Source organism: Branchiostoma lanceolatum, chromosome 5, assembly GCF_035083965.1.
Source record: "Branchiostoma lanceolatum isolate klBraLanc5 chromosome 5, klBraLanc5.hap2, whole genome shotgun sequence".
NCBI lineage: Eukaryota > Metazoa > Chordata > Leptocardii > Amphioxiformes > Branchiostomatidae > Branchiostoma > Branchiostoma lanceolatum.
The window spans coordinates 23441669-23465370 of NC_089726.1; the positions used below are offsets into that span (position 1 = coordinate 23441669).

At 42.1% G+C, this 23702-nt stretch overlaps 2 protein-coding genes across 11 annotated transcripts in view; one reads left to right on the forward strand and one right to left on the reverse strand.

The window, feature by feature from the left end:
* Nucleotides 1–535: 535 nt before the first annotated feature.
* Nucleotides 536–12009, reverse strand: LOC136435768 (Golgi-associated kinase 1B-like). Of its 2 annotated transcripts, XM_066429478.1 has the most exons (6): nucleotides 11687–12004; nucleotides 8110–8862; nucleotides 7561–7710; nucleotides 7305–7380; nucleotides 5972–6131; nucleotides 536–2715 (listed from the first exon to the last, which is right to left on the reverse strand). In XM_066429478.1, the coding sequence occupies exons 2-6, from the start codon at nucleotides 8818–8820 to the stop codon at nucleotides 2511–2513; spliced, it is 1302 nt and encodes a 433-aa protein (XP_066285575.1). In that variant the 5' UTR covers nucleotides 8821–8862; nucleotides 11687–12004; the 3' UTR covers nucleotides 536–2510. The 2 variants fall into 2 exon arrangements, with proteins under 2 accessions (XP_066285575.1, XP_066285576.1); XM_066429479.1 differs by lacking the exon at nucleotides 5972–6131 and having other exon boundaries at nucleotides 11687–12009.
* Nucleotides 12010–13717: 1708 nt separating this feature from the next.
* The window catches only part of LOC136435772 (sarcolemmal membrane-associated protein-like), a 54862-nt gene continuing 44877 nt past the window's right edge, over nucleotides 13718–23702 (forward strand). For 7 of the 9 annotated variants that reach the window (XM_066429486.1, XM_066429489.1, XM_066429487.1 and 4 more), the window contains exons 1-3: nucleotides 13718–14616; nucleotides 18960–19107; nucleotides 19618–19718. In XM_066429486.1, the coding sequence (XP_066285583.1) occupies nucleotides 14428–14616; nucleotides 18960–19107; nucleotides 19618–19718 (438 nt within the window). In that variant the 5' untranslated portion in view covers nucleotides 13718–14427. The remainder of the gene's footprint in view (nucleotides 14617–18959; nucleotides 19108–19617; nucleotides 19719–23702) is intronic. The other 2 variants (XM_066429488.1, XM_066429493.1) reach the window with 1 other exon arrangement.

Sequence of the window (23702 nt, forward strand, 5' to 3'; positions counted from 1 at the left end):
TACTGACGTTGCATCTATCACATATCCCTAAATACCCCTGTTTTATATTACCCTGCGGTTTTCTGTGAACTAATGTTACATTTCCCTGGTGGATAATGATGGGAACTACAAACGTATGTTTGTGGCAACTAAAATGTACTAGTAATCGGTAGTCAAAGCTAAATCATTGATTTTTAATAAGGTAATAATACTAATAGATGCCTTCTTTTGATGCCAACCCAATCTATGAAGGCCTTGCCGCGATCAATGTTTAAACATTGAAGGGTTTTCTTCAAGTTTTCGATGAAAAATGTTCCTCGTTCGTAACGGCGATATAAAAGCAAAGTGACATGTCATGCTTAGCAGGCAGCATTAATATTCAAAAGCCACAACAAACTGCATCTCCAATGACATCCAAAACATTTACAAATCTGTCACACGACTTTGTCGATATTGCACAACTCAATTCAATTTTACATATTGGCCCCAGGTGGATGTTCGATTGCGAGACTATTTTAGGGTACTGGAAAATAAGCGACAGACCAGTTCAGACACGTAGCGTCTAAGACTGAGTATTATTTCATTTCATTTGGTTACAAACTCACAAATTAACAGCTAGTAAACGTTTTCCGCAAAGACATTCAGCAACTAGAAAGGCAGCATTTTGGAGCAAGCACAGCATATTCCACCCATCTCCCTCCCCATGTAAGAATGGACGGTTCCAAAGTTTCACCTGGGCAAAATTAAACTATTAAAAAGGTTCTGCCCCAAAGTGATCTATTGCAAAGTCGAAAGTGGAGCTTGCCCAATTTCCCCCCCATGAAAGAATGGGGTCTAACACAGGTATAACCCCGTACATTATGGACCATGTAAAAAACACTTCCACTCATAAATTGGATCATCCTAGTCCAAAATTGAATTGGTTCATTATGTTTGGAGGTCCAAAGTCCAAAATTAAATTTCCGAAAATGTCCCCCCGTGCAACAATGAACTCGAACGACACCTCCATGCAAAATGGACAAGTCCAAAAACACTTCCACTAAAACAAGAGTTCGGAGACCTCATATCTCCATGAAGTATTCTGATTATGCAAATGACTTTCACATTCATATGATATATGCATCGTCTTGTACACCTTCAATTGACTTACACAGGTCACAATGTTGACAGTCCAATTATTTACCACATGGAAGAAGTATGGCACATTTGAATTTAAGTCCCTTACCTTACCTTGGACCTTAGATCCCCCCCGCAACCAACACCTATCGACATACCAAATATCATCATAATCCATCCAGAGGTTCTTGAGTTATGCTGACTATAAAAATCCGGAAATACAAACACACACACACACACACACACACACACACACACACACACACACACACACACACACACACACACACACAGACACACACACAGACACACACACAGACACACTGATTTTTAGAAATCCCCTCACGTGCAACAAAGGACTTTTCCAGCACACCCCATGTAAAATTGACCAATCCAAAAACACATCCACTCAAAAAATTGATTTAGCATATTCACCCCAGGTAAAAATTGAATGTCAAAAATGGGTCACCGTTAGGTAAGAATAGACTCTCTAATGATCTACTTCTTTGGTTAAGAAATAATGAAAAAGTCGTTCAAAAATCATTCTAATGGGCTGTATGCCAAACATTTGAATGAGGGCCTGAGTACATATGCCCAAGGCAGCCACATGCAAAATCTCACATCATGTAGGTTTGATATAGTGACATGGGCACTTAGAATATACATTTTTTGGTCTGAAAATAGCCCAAAATAGAAAAAAATGATTCTGAAGTAATTCATGCTAGAAGTGTAAACAAAATTCTTATTTGAGGAGATTTGTAGGCTGCCTAAGCCAACAATGAAGGGCGCTCTCGTTGGTTGACTGAATTGGCCAATCAAGCAATCGCATTTTGAAATGTAGTGCTCGTATTGGCTGTCACTTCCAACGTCATATATGGTCGCCACAAGCAATAGTAACATATGGCCCAAAAATACCAGAATAAATTGTTTTTATGTGATGTGATGAATGCCAAAAGTGTTAATAAATTCTTATGGACATATGCCCAAGTCATCCCTGTACCCAATTTCAGGTCATTTGGTTGTAATACCATTGCAAAGGAGGTCAAAATATACATTTTTGGTCTAAATACGGCCCAAAACTCAATAAAATAATTCTAAAGGCCTATATAAAAAAACGAAAGAAAAAAAGCGTCCGTTTTTTTTGCTCGCTCCACCTTTGCGCCAAATTCTAGGTCATTCGGTCCAGGAACAGCCGAGATTAATCCCTCTGAAGATTTGACAGGAGAGGAAAGAAAGATGATCAGAAACAATATATTTCATTCATACCTGTGATATGGGTGAAATATAATCATCGGGGTGGATAAGACGGGAATATGACCTTGAAGTGACAGATTATGTCTATTCACTGACAGAGTTGCGCCATGTGTTCTTCCTCAACTACTAATAAAGCGACATACGTTTAACGATACAATTGGTTAATAATCTGGCACTACAGCGATATCGTTTTCCTCAATGTACTTCACTAATAACCGCCCTCTGTTGATGACATTCTGCACCACCTCTAGTATAGTCTTCGTCCCCACGGAAGTCCAGAAAGCCTTGTCGATGTGCAGGGACTGTAACAGGCGGCGGCGGAGTCTGGAAGGGTCCCGCAGCAGGGCAATCGGGCCTTCAGGAAACCTGCAGACCGGCATGAATATCACAGGTGAATTGTTTGCGCATGTCTAACGACACTGCAGACATTGGGTGTATGTAACAGTAGTAACTGTTACTGTAACAGTAACGGAGATTTACAAAGTATATTATTGTTGACGCTGTTAGGGTGTTAAGGTTAACCCTCTAAATTGCACAGAGGGGAGTTATGTTACGGAAGCAACTTTGCCACGGAAGGGAGTTTGGTCTTCTCCTTCTCTAAAACGAGCTGTCATCTCATACCCAGGTTTGTTTCTGCAGATGCGTTCTTGGGCCCAGGATCCCAATTAGCCCTTATGCGGTCTGTTTATGTGTTGCTCGTAATGTCTAGAAAGACTAAATAAATTTTGTTCCACCTGGAAACTATCTATTAATAGATTTTGCTCTAATGCGGGGAAATAATGGGAACAAACGCTTAGGACAAGAGCTCATCTTCAAAGGAATAAAGGAATATCCGAATGAAAATATCAGAGAACTAATAATATAACATCCTTTCCCCGATACTGGGACCAGATGTAAATACTAGTATACTAAGGGCTACCCGTGTTGGAAAGAAAACTGATATGTCAACTATCCGTCCTGTTCTTGTTCGATTGAGGAAATATACTGATAAGCTGAATGTTGTATATCAATCAATCGTATTGAGAAATCAAAGTGTAACCTAATGTTTCTTATGAGATTCCCGATTTAGAACATGTGTTACTTAACTACTGTAAGTTAATGCTTCATGTTGCTAGAAGTTCTGTTAATGCTGCTGTAATGGGAGCGTTGGGTATAATCAAGCACGTCTGATTAAGTATTGGCTAAGATTACATAATATGTCTAATGAAAGAATTGTTAAATAAGCATACGACACTGCTGTTATACAAGAACACGACTGGAGTACCCATGTACAAGATAAACTGTCCAGACATGGTTTCCATTTGGCTCAACCCTAATGTCAACGCCAACTATTTGGTAAGATGTTCAAGGAACGTCTAAAGGACACATTTCTTTCCAACTGGTGACAAAAGATTAGGAGTTTTACCAAACTTGGAACATATTCGAAAATTAAGACAACCTTCGCTCTGGAGAATTATCTTTTGACAATTCTGAACAAATCCTTTACAAATAGCATAACAAGACTAAGAATCGGTGCGCATTGCTTAGAAAGGATCGTCACAAACAAATACCAACCGAAAAGAGAGTGTGTCCCACCTGCAAAGAAAGTATTGAAGATGAATACCATTTCCTTATGATATGTCCATCTTACAATGAAGAAAGGAAAAGATTGATGATTACATAAGAACAAAATAACCCTACCTGGAACAAGAAGAAAAATATTCAATGTAACGTTACTTCTATCATGTCCTGACTCTGTATCTGTCTACCTAGGCCAATACATATATAATGCTATGCAAAAGAGAAGCCGTGCCATAATGCGAAATATATCATTCCATTATCTTATGTATCGAGTAATGATGTTAGGTTAGTTATTTAGTACACTAGTATAAATAGTCCGTAGTTGTTGTTACTCCATGTTATTTGCCGCACATTGTACCTGATGCAATTGTGCAATGAACTTGACTCTGACTGTTGCCCAAGCGTGTCTCTCTGGCAGACTACAACCAGTGAGTCGGAGTCTGTAGTTACTAGTAGACTTCTGTAGTAGACTTTACTTCATTTCTCTTTACACCAAGAAAAAAGGCTGTAGTCTGCGAGAGAAGTAGACTACGTGTTGTACTACAGTTAAATAATGGTGGCAATTAAAAATCATTGCCATGGCGAAGGTGTCTGGGTTGATCTTACTTCATGTAAGGAAAGCACCAGCGTAGCACTCTTAGTTCTACCACAATATTTGGTGAGTTATGGTGTGCACGGAATGTGCGCGGACACATGACAGAAATAGCTCAATAGGATGTATACTACACTGTTAGACTCGATTCAGAAATATGAAATATTATGAAAGATAATTTGAGAAATGTGAAATATGGAATATGAATTATGAAATGTTAGATAGGCATTTAATATGAGCTGTAAATTATGAATTATGAAACACAAAGTATGAAATATGAAACATGAATCATGAAACATGATTTGTGAAATTGTGAATTCCATCATACCTCTTCCCTACCTTCTTACAAGAGAAACCCAATGAGTAACCAAGTCGCTTCGTTAAAAAACACTAGACCGGGAGCGTGCTCAGGCCTTTCCATATCTGCTCCTCGAGTTATTTTGCCTTTCAATATCTGCTTAGCTCCTCGGGTTTTGTTGTCCACAGAGGGTTTTTTTTGGGGGGGGCCTCCGTTGCAGGCTTCTCCCACCGTCGATTTTTCAACTTATCGGGACAGACTCTTTGGTTGAGCGGCCGTATCTGCTTGGAGACCGTATCTGCTTGAGGCACACGGCGGTTACAGGATCCCAAGCAGGTATGGGCGCCTCAAGCAGATACGGTCTCCAAGCAGATACGGCCGCTCAGCCAAAGAGTCTGGCCCGATAAGTTGAAAAAATCGCCGGTGGGAGAAGCCTGCAACGGAGGCTAGGGTAGGTGATGTTCAGCACGTTCTTGTGATGATAGAGTTCCAAGCAGATATAGAAAGGCCGGAGCGCGCTCCCGGTCTAGTGTCCTTTATCATGTTGCCATTTTTGGATAGGTGAAGTGAGAATCTAGGCCAGCCGTTTAGATATTCGGTTTGCTGGGGCTCCCAGGATCGTTTTGGTTGTTATTCTGGCTCTGTAGCTGTGGTGTTTTTGATGACCTACTGTTGTTTTTCCGACACCGCACCCCTCTACGTAAAACGTTCAGTACAGACTGCCCAAGGGGTAACCAAGTTCTTTGTCGTTTCGTTAAAGAAACTTTGCCTTTCTATGAATGCTTTGAGCTCCTCGAGTCCACAGAGCTGATGTTCAGAACGTTCTTGTGATATTAGACCAAATGGATCGCGTGGGTTTAAAAGCCGTTTCAAAGCTAGAATACATGTCGATTCGGTGTCCGGGGAGACCCCTGCGCACTCCCACCCATACGAAATTGGATACCACGTAAGTAGGTCATCTGTCGGGAGGCCTGCGTGCTAGATCTGCTAACAGGGTGTTGAGTGCCAGGCGGGCGGGCGATTCCATCTCCCCGTGGCGTCCACAGAGATTGCGCAGACGAATCACAAAAATTCCTCTGCAATTCCGGGAATTACTGGCAATCGCACGTATAAATGCATCATTAAGCTCGCCCCTGAAGCTTCGCCAAAAACAAGTGTAAGTTCACCCTTACTCATCTATGCCCTGTAGCAACCGCCAGTCTAGGTTTCTCCTGGAGCGAAACGGTCTGCCCGCGTTGTCGATGTAAACGAGACGACTTCGGTCTGACTTCCGAGTCAGCATATGTACGAGCATCAGCACCTCCGGAGTTTCACACTCAAGGTGCCTGCCATCTAAATGAAAATACATAATTTTGCCTTAAAATAAGGATATTTTCTTTACCCTCAGTTGGCACAAGGGTTACATGTGTTGCTTGTGTTATCACGTGTACCGGAAATTCCCTGCGTGTGGGTAGTTGTTAGGAGGAATTAGGTCAAGGTCGATTTTGGGCCCCCTGTATGTGTCACTGGAACTGCAATGTCGTATTTGTAAAAATCTTCTAAGGAGAATAACTGAAGAAAGGATCGACAGATTGTCATGTTATTTGGTACGCAGGTAGGTTGGACAGAGATGTACACACTTAATTGCAAATCACGCAAATGAGACTGAATTTGCATAAGTAAGGAGGAAAATCGTTTGCATGTGTGTCGCCGGATGCTTTAAGTCAGCACAACTATAGAACGCGTGGATGGATTGTAATGATATTTGGTATGTGGGTAGGTGTTGGGAGGAGAAAAGGCAAGGTCGATTTGAGGCCCCCTGGTATGTGTCACTGGAACTGCAATGGCCTATTTGTAAAAATGTTTTAAAGGAGAATAACTGAAGAAAGGAACAACAGATTTTTATGTTATTTGGTACGCAGGTAGGTTGGACAGAGATGTACACACTGAAGTGCAAATTATGCAAATCCAGTGTGTTTGCGTGTGTGTGCGCGTGTGTGTATGTTTGTGTCACCGTGTGTGTATGTTTGTGTCACCGGATACGTAAAATCAGCATAACTGACGAACGTGTGGATGGATTGTAATGATATTTGGTATGTTGGTAGGTGCTGGGAGAAGAAAGGTCAAGGTCAATTTTGGGCCCCCTGGTATGTGTCACTGGACCTGCAATGGCGTACTTGTAAAAATCTTCCAAGGAGAATAACTGAAGAAAGGATCGACAGATTTTCATGTTATTTCACAAGCAGGTAGGTTGGACAGAGATGTACAAACTGAACTGCAAATTATGCAAATTGGGACTTAATTTGCATAAGTAATGAGGAAAATCTATTTGTCCATTGTAGGTATACTATGACAGCTGGCACGGCCACCTGTTGGGTTCGAATCTGGGATAAGAATTCCCCAAGCCACCTATGGCACATAAATCACAACAAACAGCAGCAACAACAAATAGCTGGGCAAATAGAAATCGTCACATATAAAAACAAATTTCATGGAGATTTGGGGTCTTAAGACTCTTGTTCGTACCTGTAAAACATGCTTCCTCTTCGGTTTCTAACGTCTCGTTGAATCCGCAACAATTTCGATCTAGACGGTCGAAGACCTGTATTAAATGTTCGAGTAATTTTGAAAAATGGCACATGGCAGAGTTGATACAAAGGGGAAAATTATATTAAGAAACTAGGTTTAGTACGACCATGTCACGTTTGTCAAAGACTTACACCGTAAGGCGCGATACGTTATAGTATGATTCTCAGTGCTTCCAACCGACCGTCGTTCTCACCTGCAGTAGGAAATCAAACATGGCAAGCTTGCTCCACTCAATATGCTTGACGGAGGTACAGAACTGTTCCGGGTCAGGGGTCGTTCTGTCCGCCCAGCACCGGTTCTTTAGGACAGCTGTGTAGTTCAGCCAGCTCAGCTCGAGGGAGTTCTGGGGTGGGATGGCAGGTGAACAGAACAAGCGTACTGTGAGGTAACATTAGCCTGAGATCCATTCTTGTATCCGCCCCAACGGCGGCTGTAAAGTGCGGGAACGGCGGGAAAATGTTTTGCACAAAAGAAATTTGTACCAAAAAATAATAATAGAATATTTGCTTGGAAACTGGAACACACCCCTACAAGCATTCAAAACCCACCCATATGCCAAGGGGAAAGAAAAAAGTCGAAATGCTGTAAAAGCAGACAGGTCAAGCTTCTTTTGGTACTGATGATGTGAAACAATTCGCCGTCCGCCGTGTCAAGCTGAAAAAATGTGCTTACTAAATAAAGAAGTGCAAGGAAAGAATCATCGGATACAGCGGAAGTGATAAGTATGAATGTACATCCAGACCTGATCGTTCTGGAACGTGCCCCCATGCGCGATGTCCGGGTCCCACCAGATGAGGGGATGTGCCTTACTGTCCCGGAAACGGTAGCCAGGATCGGACAGCCCACGGAATTTTCGGGCGATGGCTGGCAACGTTCGGTTCAGTTCAAGAACACGGTCTAGGTGAAAGGAAAGCACCTCGTAGATGTCCATGGCACTTTTTAATAAGCCACACTGAGATTCACACTGCTCCGTGTCAGAGATTAGGCGCGTCTTGTTGCGATTGTCATCGAACACTATGGGGCTGAGGGCCGCATGCGGATGGGGAAGGACATGCGAAATATTCGCTGTAGCCAGAAATATCAATCTCTCCACGTCCTCTCGGGAGAACCACGGGGGTGCAGTCTTGTTAAACCTTAAGTACCTTGTCTTCCTAAACTCCTCCAATGAGACGCCTTTTCTCTTTACCATCGCCGTTGATGCTTTTGTCCAATTGTGGTATGGTTTTTGAGTAGGTCCGTTTGTCTCAGAAACGTCCCCTTTTTCATGATGTCCCTTCATGTATTTAGCATGAAATTGCATTGTCTCGCTTTCAGAGTAATCATTCTCCACTGACGAGTCAAATATACGTAGTATCTGTCTGGACGGTACACCATTGTAGTACGAGTAAAATGTGACTATAATTGTTCCAAGTACAGCTACGGTTAAGAGAACGTTCACTACCTTCCTTGGCATTATAACGTCGTCGTTAGTACGTCCCTAAGCCGTTAGCTTCACCTGTATGAAAGAGACGGAATGGTCCATGAGTGGAAACTGACATCTACCATTTAATACGGCGTATCAATTATACAACTAGTATTACGCCCAACGAGTAAGCAGATTTTAAGGATCAGCGCACGCGTTGATTTTAGCCTTATTTCGAGGAAAAAATCATGACATTTCGTTACCCTCTGTCAACATACCGAAAATGGGATATAGGTCGTGAAAAGTGAAGCAAATTGAAAGAAAAATGGATGGAAATGTAAGGAAATGGTACTGTGGATGGATTGAAATACAGAAGTGGGCGATAGATAAGTATAACGTGTTTCTTTAAAAATCAATTTAAAAGAAATGTACTTTGCAATGTGTTTCTGGATACTTGTTTGTCAACTTACATACCTCATGAAATATCAAGAGCGTCTGTAGACTTTTCTTTCACTCTGTATCATCGAGTGTGCAAATACGGCTGAATCTACTTTAAATGATAGTCTTCTCTACCGAGGTTATACATATTGCAGGTGTAAAGGTCCTTTCCGTTGGCAGAATTCCACGTTTATATTTACATGATTTATGCATGGCAAGGTACACCTTTGACTAACATATCTCATTGTGTATGTATGAAATTCCCATTATTTACCAATAAGGAATTAAATATGCCAATCAGGTCCATATTCGCATAATTAATCTCTATGGTAAATGTTCCACATACTGAATTATTGCACAACTTTAGAACAATAACTATTGGAAGGTGATCAAACAGGTGTCAAAATATCAATCACAGTGTCGCACCTCATGTACTACTATATGAATGAAGTGCGATGCACGACCCCCAAGGTATAAAATGGCTAATTTTCCCCTCCCTAGCCAGTTCCAAATTTGATGTCAACTTGATAGCATGAAGTAGTGATCGATCCAGTAATGGCAGAGGAGCAGCAGTAGAAAGCAGAGTTCTAAAGGTTGGTAGAACAGCAGAACAACAGTTTTAGCCAGGGCAAGAAGAACTGGCCACTGCATCGCTAATGATGGCGATGACAATTTGACTCTAGTGCGGCAGCCTTGAGTGAAGTTAACGTTGCAGAAGTGACACAAGTCTGTTAGCATGTTGAATGTAGTTGGTAATAAGTGATATATAGTAGGTTTGTAGTAATACTAAACAAAATAATGGTTTGCAAAAAAAATATTGCTGTTTCCTAGCTTTATCTAGCATCATTTGAGTTTGGATCGGAGTTTGTCCTAGGGCAGATTGCAATCGCAATCTGCACTGAGTAGAATTGCCAATTGTCCGCTAGGACAGATCCCGATTGCATAGCCTGAGTGTCATCCTGTTTCAGTTCCAGGCTCTACCTTCACGTGTAGAGCCTGGAACTGAAACAGGATGACACTCAGGCTACCGATTGCAGTCTGTTCTAGGACAATTGACAGTTGTACTGAATCGCAATATACTGTGACATACATGTATATGTGTGTTTATCTACAGGAAACAATACCAAATTTCTGTTATACTGGCATGCTTTTCCGTAAAGACACCACTTAATGACCCCTCGCTAACTATAGATGGCGCAATCCTAACTGGACAAAGGTCAACTTACGTTGTTTTCAAAGTCCACGTTAGCCGTGACACATAGCGTTTGAGCGCTTCCATCATTTCAGGGTGTTATCCTTGTCGCTCCTTTGGAGGAACCGGTACCCCTTCCTTGTCGGACTCCAAGCTTGCCTATGTCTAGCGGTTCTTGGCCATGTAGGGCCCAGGTGTTTAGTTATCCCATGAAAAATGGAGGTATAGTTTTGGGTGTGTCTGTCTGTCTGTTTGTTTGTCTGTCTGTTTGTGTTTCCGCATTACTCTAGTCAGCATAACTCAAGAGCCTCTTGATAGACTACAATGATATTTGGTATGTGGGCGGGTGTTGTAAAGCTGAAATTCAAGGTCGATTTTGGGCCCCCTGGAATGTGACCTTGGTACTGCAGCAGAACTTCAATTATTGTATCTTTTGACATGGACGTGGTATGGTCTTGATTTTTTTGGTGGCAGATAGCTAGTAAGCGGGTAGCTTAGACAGAGATATACACAATGAAGTGCAAATTATGCTAATTGGGACTTAATTTGCATAGCTAATGAGGAAAATCTATATTTGCAGTGTTTTCCATTATAAGACTCAAATACATGTACCATATGTAGTTTATGGAAAGTGGAGCATCAACAGATACCAATTATGCAATAAATTCCTAATTTGCATAATCATGCAAATAAATTTCCTAATTTGCATAATCAATGCAAAAACACCCAAATTCAACTAATTGTAAAATTATAGGACTGTCAATATTGCAACATGTGTACGTAAGATAAAGGTGTTTATGATTAAGCATATATTATGTAAATGTGTAAGTGATTTGCATAAATAGAATTGTTCATCGAGATATGAGGTCTCCGAACTCTTGTTAGTTTAGTGTTTAGTCAAGTTCAGGGCTTTACGTGTTCTCATTTCTATAACGTTGCCATGACATTTTTTTAAAGTCATGTTCAGTACTAGTAGGCACCATCACCGAAGCACCCTCATCGTGGGCAATAAGTGCAAGACTAAAACAGGTTCGATTATTTATCTTCGACGAGTAGAAAGTAGGAGATCTTAAAGATTTTAAACATCCTCGGGTAAAACTAGGTGAAGGGCCGTAGCAGGCCATGCTTGAGTGATGACGCAATCAGTGGGAACATGGCGACCGTGCACAGTAAACAACAGCCAACTGAACGGCCCACGCGGACAGAATAGGAAAGCAGATCTACCCGAGAACACGAGAGGTCAAACTTCAAAATGGCTAAAAGATTTAACAATGACTTTGGACTCACCCAACAAAGAGATGCCAGGTTTTTCTCTGTTTTGCTGTTGCCAATGACGGACAGGGTCAGCAAATCTTTCCGTTGTAAGAAATTGTTGACTTGAAAGTCGTAACTATTTTCCAGTCAGGCGAGTGATCCAACCCCAAAAGAGTTCTGACCAAACAAGCTAGCAATTAATCGGCAGTCCTTTAATAGCGATGTCCCCGATCCTGAGAGCGACAAAACCATGGAATCCGTTGATCATCGCAGGGACCGCTAACGGTCACGCCGCCTGGAGATTTTCATGTCAGCATTTCCTTTGCTGACGTACTGTCGATCAGCTGATCGCGGAAGTAAACAACTGTGCCACGTGATCATCCGCCTCCAGCATGAAGTTGGTGAATAATTTGATCGCTATGACTGATCTACTCCCCAAGCCGAGGTTGGTTGAGGGAAGATTGTGACCTTCTTCTCTGACAGCTAATTATAAACCTCCTTCCCGGTGTCCCAGCGGTCTTGACCCCCTCGTGATTCCGCCCCAGCATGCTATTATCTACTCTCCAAGCAGAGCTAGGGTTTCGGCTGGTTTTTAACGTGTTTTTAGGCGTTTTTGTCATGCCTTCTACTTTGTCATCTTGGGTTTGCGACACAACAAAAACGATGACAAAGTAGAAGGCATGACAAAAACGCCTAAAAACACGTTAAAAACCAGCCGAAACCCTAGCTCTGCTTGGAGAGTAGCTATTATCATCTCCGTGAACATGGAGATATAATTTTGGGCCTGTCTGTGTGTGTGTTTGTCTGTGTTTCCGGATGTTTGTAGTCACTATAACTCAAGAACGTCTGGATGGATTGTAATGATATTTGGTATGTGGCCAAATGTGGGTAGTTGTTGGGAAAACAAAGGTCAAGGTCGATGTTGGGCGCCCTGGTAACGTTATGTGACATTGGTACTGCAGCAGACCTTCCGAATTTGCTCTGGTCTTCAGGGGTGTTTTTGTCAAAATCTTCCATGGAGAATAACTGAAGAAAGGAACGATGGATTTCCATGATATTTAGTATGCAGTGCGGATTATGCAAATTGGGACTTAATTTGCATAACTAAGGAGGAAAATCTATATTTACAGTGTTTTCCATTAGAGGACTCATGCATGTTGTGGCACCTAACACTAGTCTCCGTTGCAGACTCCTTAGGGGTGTTTTCCTTAGGCCACACCAGCTTAACTTCATGGATGACGTCCTCTGGAGACCCCAAAATTAATGTGCGCTGGCGAAGAAAGAAAAATCCAGCAAAAGAAAATTCTGCTAAACCACAGCACTATAAAGCTGGTATTGTGAATTGAACCACAGAACACAGTGTATCCAGCAAACAACAAGTCTTTATTTGAAGGAGGTACATGTAGATTGCCTCGTTCATCTTAGCAGACTCAGCTCAAGTGATCATATATTAACAAGAACAAGTGGGGTCGTGTGGCGCAACAGCAGAGCGTTCGGCTCAGAACCAAGAGTTCCCGAGTTCGAATCCTGTCATGTCACCGATCTTGTGCCCTTGGGAAAGGCACTTTACACGACTTTCCTCACTCCACCCAGGTGTAAATGGGTACCTGACTTCGGTTGGGGAAGGTCGTATTGAGGTCACCTGGTGGCGCCGAATGGCAGCCGCCCAGACCCTTGCGACAATTCCACACAATGCAAGTATGGACAAGATATGTTATATGTATATGTTGTGTATTATGTGAAACCTGTAAACCCTGCATCAATTCAGCGCTAGAAAGGCTGCCATTGCGGGTAATTTCTGACCAATAGAAACCATTCTAAAAAAAAAACGATCAAAGATGAAAACTATTAGATGGTATTTGGCTCCAAAGACTGTGGATGATGTATGGTTGTGATAAGCATACTCATAAAGGCAGTTTCAACATACATGACATTGAGCTTCACCGGACTGGACAGGTTTTTCCGCTGTCCGGACTGGACTGCTTTTTTCTGACAACCCCGATCTTTCACCCAGGGTATCTACTTGAAGATTACCTATTGAATACCGTAGTGGTATCGTCCACGCGTGCGTACTGTGACAGAAAACAAACCATCATGGCGTCTGGGTTGCGGCTGAAGAACGGAAGTCTCGAGATTTTGCCCGGCTTGTTTTTCCACTGAAGTTTCTCTTAGTCTACAATACCGCGGAATCTTTCAGCAGGGATCTCCTGTTCGATTTGACTGGTGCTTTGTTCACCAAGGCACAACTGACGTGGAAAGTGAAGAAGGTAAAGTCGACCATTGGCGTCAAGATGGCGGGTCATCTCAAATGCCAACTGCAACTACATGAACAAGCAATGGAAATCAGTCCAAAAATCTAAGGTATAATCGGAACAATACATAAACCTTTTAACCCTATGATCTGAATGACAACAGCTACGTGGGAAACATTATTCAAAGTACACAGCGACGGACGGACATTTTTCCAACCGGATGGAGCCAGCAGGTCGCCTTTACGTGTAGGCAACAAAGTCCAGGCGCAGGGACTGTCTGTGTACTTGTGCTGACTTCGAACAAACAACTGTCCACCTACTAAACATCCAATTTTGTACTTGTACAAAGTGGAAGGTCTAGCGCCGAGGTTAATTACTAGTCTGAAACTTAGATCTTCCGACGTCGCAAGCGAGGAAATAACAGCAACAGTGGGCCTTGTGAACACGAGCACTAGGGTTGGATCTGTTTGCTCTATTTTTGTACGAAGGAAGTGGCTGTAGGGCAGTGGTACTGACGCCAACATGACGTCCATGGCTATCCTGACGTGCCGCCCGAACTCGCATCCCTTCCAGGAGCGGCGAGTTCTACTGACCGAGGCCATGAAGATCGGCCGCTCGGTGGCCAGGGCCAGACCCGCCCCCAATAACTGTATCTTCGACTGCAAGGTCCTGTCCCGGAACCATGCCCTCTTGTGGTTTGAAAATTCAAAGGTGAGTTGAAAAGGATATGTGACATGTAAACATACTGCATGGTATCCCATGCATGGGATTTGGGACCTGCAAACATACTGCATGCCATGGTGTCCCATGCGTACCACAACCCCCCCCCCCCACCCCCCCAACGAAGGTTGCTTCCCCTGAGTTGGAATGGAGCTGGATAAACAAAGACTTTCACTTGGGTAGGAGGTACACCTTCACCTTGTCCTGATCTGGGACCATGGTGGCCTTCAGCACCAGCTTCTTCCATGATCCTTCTCTGCCCTTCGCCCTCTGCGTAGATACAAGGGTGAGTCAGAAAGTAAACTAGAGTTCCACGACCCCATACCATTGCCGACAGATGTTAATGTTTCCTATTTATTGTGCAAATAAAGACCTCATTTGCATGACATGTCAGTTGATCAACTTCTCTACCCAAGTAACACTGGTTGTTCGAAGTATGAAAGTCTTACCTTAGCAAAGAAGGCTATTGTAGCATTTCCTCATAGATTATTTAAATGAGGCTCTCATTTGCATGATTTATTTCCTGATGATGTCCACATCTACTTAACTTTCAAATGCTGCAAGAATGACATCCCATCATCTACTATGGAGTTATAGTATTTTGCCATTATTCATGCAAATTATGTATTCATTTGCATAATTGATATCTGCCGATATTCCTCTCTATCTCAGTTACATATGTGACGTGTTTAAGAGTCCTATAATGGAATGCAACGGATTTATCAATTTCCTCATTAATTATGTAAATTAGCTACTGATTTGCATAACTAGCATTTAATCTAGTTAGTCATCACTCAAGCTATCTACATACCAAATATGACGATCCGAGTTATTCCCTTTCAAAGTTTGAAACAAAATGGGCTCAAGCATTTCAAAAGTTCAAAAAAGGCCGCTAGGTGGCCCAAACCTACACAACATACATGTAGTACTCTCCCCCGTAAGAGCTATCTACCACTAAAAATCATTAGACTGACTACAAACATCCGGAAACACAGACAAACACACACAGACATATCACATTTTTCACGCAGATGATAATAGCATGCTGGGGCGGAATCACGAGGGGGTCAAGACTGCTGTGACACCGGGAAGGAGGTTTAGCTGTCAGAGAAGAAGGTCACAATCTTCTAGACTCTACCAGTCTCCCCCGGTCGCTGGGAAAATAGTAGAAATTGGCCAAATAGAGTCAAATGTTTGACTCTATTTGGCCAATTTCTACTATTTTCCCAGCGACCGGGGGAGACAGGTAGAGTCTAAAAAATCATGACCATATACATGTAGCATGTCCAAAACGCGAGATATCAAACTCGGATGTTCTACTGCAGTACCATAACAAGCTGCTAGGGGGCCCCAAATCTAATCGTTTTGAAGTATCACGAAGACCTACTACTACTAGTACCCACATACCAAGTATGACTATGAGGGCAATCCATCCAGGCATTCTTGAGTTACAATGTTCACAGACATATGGACGCACATGACACACACACAGGAAGGCTGTGCAAAACATAACCTTATCAGAGAAGTTAGTAGGTAAATAGTAAGGACAACCTTAAGCCAACCGTACACACGCCACATCTTCAGAAAAGACGCTGGTAGCCGCGTATAGTTCCCGTTTAGAACTTTTTTCGAGCCCACACCGACATGTTTCGCCTGTGTGTGGCTTTCTCAAGGATCAAGGCTCGAATGAGCACAGTACAGTGTGTTCTGGCTTTTAATAGGCCAGGAGCAAGAGAAGTTAATTATGCCATTTTCATTTCTTTACAGAATGAGTAGAAAATTGGCACAAAGCTTCAGGCATATACTAGTATCTTCTTGAGACTGTAATATCTCATTTTGTTGGTCAGATTTGTATGAGCGACTGGGTTGATTTTAGATGGCGGCCCCCTTACTTTTGGACTCACCCTCGTAGATTGCTTCAAAGGCCTAGCAAAATCAATGCTGTGTGCCCAGTTACAGTCTTTGATTTAACAAAATGCCAGTGAGAGGGAAATCTTTTACTTTCATTGACATGCATAATATGTCATATGTCATAAGTCATTTGAACAATGAGCCTGTTTAAGCACATCATTCCTTATCATAGAGCCTGTCTAAGCACATCATTCCTATAAGAAGCAACCAAGTCTCAAAGACATTGAGGAACAGCTGTGACATATTGGTTTTATTGCAACATCCAGAAAGCTTATTTCAAACAGCTGTAATCCTGTTTACAGACTAGTGCCTTTTCTTTGCCCCAAGGCAGTCGAGTTCTTCCTTGTTATGTGCAAAGACCCTTTTCAGCAAGGTGTTGCCAAAAAACAATTTCCTGGGGATTGCGTTCGTGGACTATTTAGAATTCTTCCAACCCTGATCCCAGTACTATACCAATAGCTCCGCCCCTGAGGTGTCGCCAAAAATGTTTCAAGAAGGAAAATTAACAATATGGGCTTCCAAATTCCAATTGAATTGAATTGCTTCTAAAAATGCGTGAATAGCATTTCAGAGGGTTTGAATTTCCCAAATTTCCTGTCTAGTTTTTGAGTGCCACCTCTGTCCCTCCCCCAGGTGTTTTTATACATACAGTCAAACCTGCCCAAGGCGACCACCCGGCGGACCGAGCAAAATCGGTCGCGATGGACAGGTGGTCGCCATGAAGAGGATTCCACTCACATGTTTCCAGGTCGAGGTTTTCAAATACAGTACGCAAATGGATGGAAAATTATGTGAATTTAGACAGCATCTATTAGACAGAATTTAGAAAGATCCTACAAAAATTACATTTTCCGTTATCGTTGTATACCGCTAACAACATCGTGTACAAATTTTCGTCATAATTTTGACTACAAAACAATTGCAGCGCCCTCCCGCATTCACACGTTACATTAAACATGTTAAATAGTACAGACACACACGCACATCATCGAAGTTTTAAGGCCTAAGACAAATCCCTAGAAAACACCTGCTGGCCCCAGCCTTTTTTGGGGCGCCGACCGCTGGATAAAAGGGGCAAAAAGTTTTCGATCTGACAACTAAAGATGAAACGGAACGGTGAGATTTCGTCGCGCCGCGCGGCCAAGCTCCTTGCGACCGCATCGAAAGGTATTAGTCAGTGCAGCAGAACGCACAGCGTCCTATAAAGGTTTTTGAGATTCATGGAAATAAAAAGAAAATAAGAATATTAATTTTCATCAATAACTAGAGTATTCGTAAATGTTCATACACAAAAGCATCGTGTTTTAGAAAGGTCAGCGGTACGCCAAATCCGGGGCGCGCCAAATCCAAGATGGCGTCGGGACCAAGGAACAACATTTCTCGCCCGATGTTTTGCCCGCCGCGAAGTAATTTTCCGGCGGAATTTAGTAAGACACAGACACATTTTTGTTGAAAATACAAGAAATAGATAGTAACTTCTGTGAAATCTGACTTTTTGACGCCATGCACTACGTATTCGTTTTGAAAATTGAGTTTAAACCGAACTGAGTTTGCGGTAAACTATAAGATTACGATAGGCACAACAACATAACAAACATTTGTCTTTACAATGTTTATAGAGGGAACGTTTTATCAAAACACTTCATGGAGGAATCGATGCTATAACATTGCTATTCCATATCTTTTTGTCCTTATTTTTGTCCTTCAAAGTCTTGAAAACATTTCCGTGAAATACGACAGCAAAATGATCCGATGTCACCACACGCTTGAAAATTAGGCGGCCGCCATGGGCAGGGATTGTGCTCTGTGCGGTCCCAATTCGTGGCGGTCGCGGTCGCGTTGGACGGGTGGTCGCCTTGGGCAGGCAGCTTAATGCTTGTGCCTATGGGGAAAATTTTCGGGACCGAGAAAAAGCGGTCGCCATGGCCAGGTGGTCGCGGTGAAAAGGTGGTCGCCTAGGCAGGTTTGACTGTATACATATAATAGGATTTTGTCAGCCACAGAAAGAAGCCTTCATGTAAACATATATACCTTCTAGGGCTGGTAACTGCCAATCAAGCTCGGTCATATTAGAACATGTGAGCAATTAGAAAACTGTGCAAACAATTACCTCAATCATGCAAATAAGGGTATCATTTGCATTATTTGTATCTGTAAATGTTACACCTGCCATAAATCACTTGTACATGTACATGTGTATTGAAGTCTTGTTATAAATGGGAAACAATTATTATAGGAATTATGTAAATTTTCTGTTGGTGTTCCTCTCTTTCTCAATTATGACATTTTTACAATAGTCTAGTCAGGGAACAAGTAGAGAATCATTTTAGGACAACTATATATTACTTACATATTGCTAATGTGTACGCAGATATTGATACTATGTTTAGCAAATGTTATACAAATAAGTTTTTTACTTGCAGTTCTTCTTGCAAGATACAAAGAGCAGCAATGGTACATTTGTGAACAACCAGAGACTGAGTAAAGGATCTGAGGAGAGCCCAGCCCACGAGATCCACTCTGGAGATATCATTCAGTTTGGGGTGGACGTCATGGAAAACTCCAGAAAAGGTACTGTGTGGTCACTGTGTTATCCTAACAATAGATTAGAGCTGCTGGGAATGGTCCTCACACAAAGAGCAACATAAAAGTCATAGTTTATGAAGCCCAAAATATGCAAGGGTTCCAAGCCGGCTGTGGTGAGATGCAAAAAGCAGCTACTACTAGTACTAGTGTTAAATATTCCACTTATCAAATCTCTTTTTTTGCTCTTGTGTCTTCTGTCAGTTCCCTCACCTTGTCTACCTCCAGTCAGTTGAAGCATTGCAATATCCAGGAAATGTCAAAATGAATCAAAAACTTTTCATTTTGTTTACTCAAATCCAATGCTGTGTTGACTGTTGGCATGACATCATTTCTTTCTTTCTGTGGCTTGAGACGTGATACACAGTGGGAATAGTATGATGAAAGCATTTTGTAGACTTCAAACATGTACATGTAAGACTTAGTCTCCCATTTTCTGTTTTTGCTTCCTGATATTTTCCATTGATATGTTGGATATGCAATCATGATTTTTTCCAGTGACTCACGGCTGCATCATAGCACAGATTCACCTGTACAACCCAGACGGCACTGAATTCAAACCAAGAAATGGCATGGCTCCGGGACCGACTCTGCCGCTGGTCAGTTCAGAATTATGTATTTCAGTATAGAGATTGCAATCTGTATGCAATCTGTATAAGGTTCTCACATTCCCTTGCTTCATTTTTTTCTGTTTTGAAAATAATGATCACATACAGCGTTCCCGCCAGCCCAGGTTAAGAGTGCGTCCACCAAAATATAATATGGGGGGGGGGGAGCGCCGAAGGCGCGACCCGCCCGCCGAAGGCGGTCGCAATTTAGGGGGGTCCGGGGGGATTTCCCCCGGGAAATTTTGGATCTTCAAGCCTTCAGAAACGCAATCTCCCGCATTTTGAGAGACAAATCATGCGATTGAGAGTGGTTGTCAGTGGTCCCTTTTACCGCCGCCATTGTCATTATCGGTGACAGTGCTAACGAGAACGACCCAAAAATGTGCTTTTCAAAACGCAGGAAATCGGTAGATTATGTTGTCACCCGTTGTTGTTTACTTCTAACACATTGTTTTACTTCTATATTCGTGTTTTGAGGTACGTGGATACCGACCAAGTTTGATAATGAGCATGGAAAATACTATTTAAGTCTTTGAAGTTTGATTAGTTTGATAAAACCGGCTATCAGTTTTCATTTTATGTTCGATCGTTTGTTCTCGACTGGAGAGTTCGTTTTTATGTCACTTACACCGGGAGTTCTCGTGAACGTTACTAACAGGAAAAGGTAAGTAAACATGAGCTTACAAGTAATTTTCACAAGCAGGCCTTAGTTTATTAAAAAACATAACGTTCGTAACGTTACCGAGTACGAAACTAGTTGATTATCGGACGATATGCGATAAGTATAGAATCCATTTGTCGGTCAAAGAAGCATGAATTACCGTCACAAAAGTGAACATGACATCCAGGCTGGTTCAATGTTGGGTCGATCCTAGAAAATCAATGATCATCCAGTGGCAAAATCGTAGCTGCAAGGCAAACAGTCCCACAGGCGACAGCCATGGAAAAGAAAGTTGTGTCTCTACAGAAAAGCCGTGCGTGCTTCGGCTCCCAGTGACGACTCTCCATGCTTTCTTCATCCTGTACGTACCATTCTTTTTTTCCTAGATGTACGTAAAACTATGCTCATACTCGTGCAGTCATACTGCGAGCCAGAGATCAGGTCTTTGCGTCAATTTTCCAATAGCAAATTGAACGAAATCGCGACACAACTTTTGACAAGATGGCTGCACTGAGGTGTGTTCACTGCATCCAAACGTAAAAGAGGGAAATCACGATCACATTGTAAGTTGATAAACACAATGACATTTCTCTATATAAAATCGAAGGATTACAAGAAGTTGGGTGTGATTTTAGTGAATTGTATTAGTTTCTGGGACATACATAATTTTTTTCATGTATCGATGTGCTTGCCGTGTGCTTTGTTACGTTGTGATGCTATCATCCTTCAGGCGTTTCATGATCATGTTTGGCGCGAACCTTTCGCCTGAGCTCGTCCCAGTTCATGATCAAGATATAAACGGCTTGTGAAATACTAATAGAGCCGCAAATATCTGTATGACTGTCATTAAAAAAGTACAATGAGGGCAACAACACGATATTTAGAGGCGCTCCTTGTTCGAGTGAATATTGTGTACTGGCCCCGCGGCCGTAGGACCGTCGGCACTTCACTGAACTTCGGATCTTAGAGCTTACAGGGGCGTGTCTCACTGGGGCCAGGGCCGCCCGGCGTGAGTTTGATGTTTTTAAGGCGTGCGGTGCTGCGCCCCTGGCCCTGGACTGCTAAAAATGCGTAACAGAGAGCCCTGGTAGTACATCGTAGGCTTCTTTCTCACTAAATGAGCGGTTGTTCTAAGATTCTAGTTCCACTTGTGACAGAAATTAGCCTCCCTTCAAAATTTTGTGCTGGGCTGAGTGCGTCTTTTCCAAAAAAAGTGCGTCCAAAGACGCACTGAGGTATGCCTGGCGGGAACACTGATCACATATACCTTTCTGGATTGTATCAACCCCAGAATTCTGATATTTTGAAGAAAGTCTTTCCTTGTTGTTTTTATCAAAATTTTTCTGCACAGTATGGTGGAAGCATGGGGTCTATCACAGAATGCCTGACATGTTTTCATTTCTTTTTCACATGCCTCCTCCATTGATTTTGTGTAAAAATCTAAGAGCCAAGAAATTGAATTGCTATGGCCTAATGAGCTTATTTTCTTAGCTTGGTTGTAACATCAAGATTGTACACACATGTAATGTAGCTGTGACCAATTATCATCTGATGTCAGGGCTCGAAATACTGGGTGCATGTGTACCTGTGTGCACCCAAAGTTGGAGCTGTGCACCTAATTTTTAACTGTGGGTGCACCAGTGCTGATGTATTACTTGTTTAAAATCTTAGCTATAGAATTACAGTTTGTAATTACGTTTTGCTGACATTCAACTTTATTTCAAGTTGTGCACCCAAAATTCTTTCTGTGTACCTAAATTTTTAGGTTGGGTGCACCAGTGCACCTATTCCCAAAAATGAATTTCGAGCCCTGGATGTTAAATTATTAAAAATGTCATTTATCCTAAAAACGTGCATACAGAGACAAATGTGTACCCATGTGAAGAAATGTCAGCTAAAAAGAACAATGCTAAGTACATTGTATGTAAATGTTTCTCTGCCTGTTTACCGACATATGCATGTAAGCAAATACTTATACTGAGGTCCATCAAGAAGAATTCTGCTAGGTTTCCTGAGTTATCGTCCACTTGAGTCCTTCTTCTAGTGCTCAACCTTGCAAGGGGCATAGATTATCCAAAGTTGTCTACTAACAAATGATAGTAAAGTCACTATGTTTGTGCAACATCTTCCTTGACGCTGTTAAAGGAAACTTTTTTCATCTATTTCGTCAACACGGGTGGTATGTGAAATTCATGTGATAAACTAAAGGCATGACCACAATGCTTAATAGTTTGGTGTGGCGAAAAGGTGTTGTCGGTGCGGGGATTGCTGGGTTACATTGTATATTAAACCTTCCTAAAACCAATAAGGGTTTCAAACCTGGAATCACCATAAATTTATGTCAGCTACTTTTAAAAGATATTACATGTAGCTATTGTTTGAGCTAGAAAAAGCTGATAAGATACGCGGTATTGAATTTACTTGTGAAATAGGTCAAACATTACACTTCCAGGTAAATTGTTTGCAGGGCTCGAAATACTGGGTGCTTGTGCACCTTTGTGCACCTGAAATTGGAGTTGTGCACCTGATTTTGGACTGTGGGTGCACAAGTGCACCTAGATATTTTTGTAGGCAATAGGGTAGAGGTACTATATTGAACACTAGTATACAAGATATTCTTGAAATCTAAGAATCAGACAAAGTGATATGATCTTTTTTGTACTTTGTTTGATGTATTACTTGACAATGTTTAAAATTTTGCACCAGTGCACCAGTATTCCCAAAAAGGAATTTCGAGCTCTGTGTTGTTACGGCTTCAGGAGTTTATTCTGTTGTGTACCTGGATGCAAACCTATCTCAGTGCTTTGTATAAAGAAGAGTCATGACTACAGATCATACTTATGTCTTTCTTTATTTTGAATCATGAATACTAGCTTAGAGTTAGACCCACTTTAGACTGACGACGGAATATGGCCGCGTGCCTATTTTTGTAAGCGACAGTTGTCTTTAGACACACAGTCTGGAAGTATCGCGGGACAACCGTCATGCAGGATTCGATTGCATGTGACCCACAGTGACCTCATCATCATCATCTACTGGTCTCTGCATCTGCAGTCGTTGAAACGTCCTGCAGCTGCATTCAGTCTTTCTTCATCTTCTTCCACTTTTCCTTGCATCCTGCGAGCTCCCTTAGCTCTCAGAGTTTCTTTCCTATTGTGGGAGGGCCCCGCCCTCTGTGCTGCAGGTCTCCCTTCAGCATGCTGAGTAGATTGACTCAATGTCTTCCTCTGCATGCCTTGTATCTGCTGGACCTCAATGTGTACAAATGAGGTGAAACAGTGACCTCCTGCGTGCAAAATCAAACTGAACCTCTT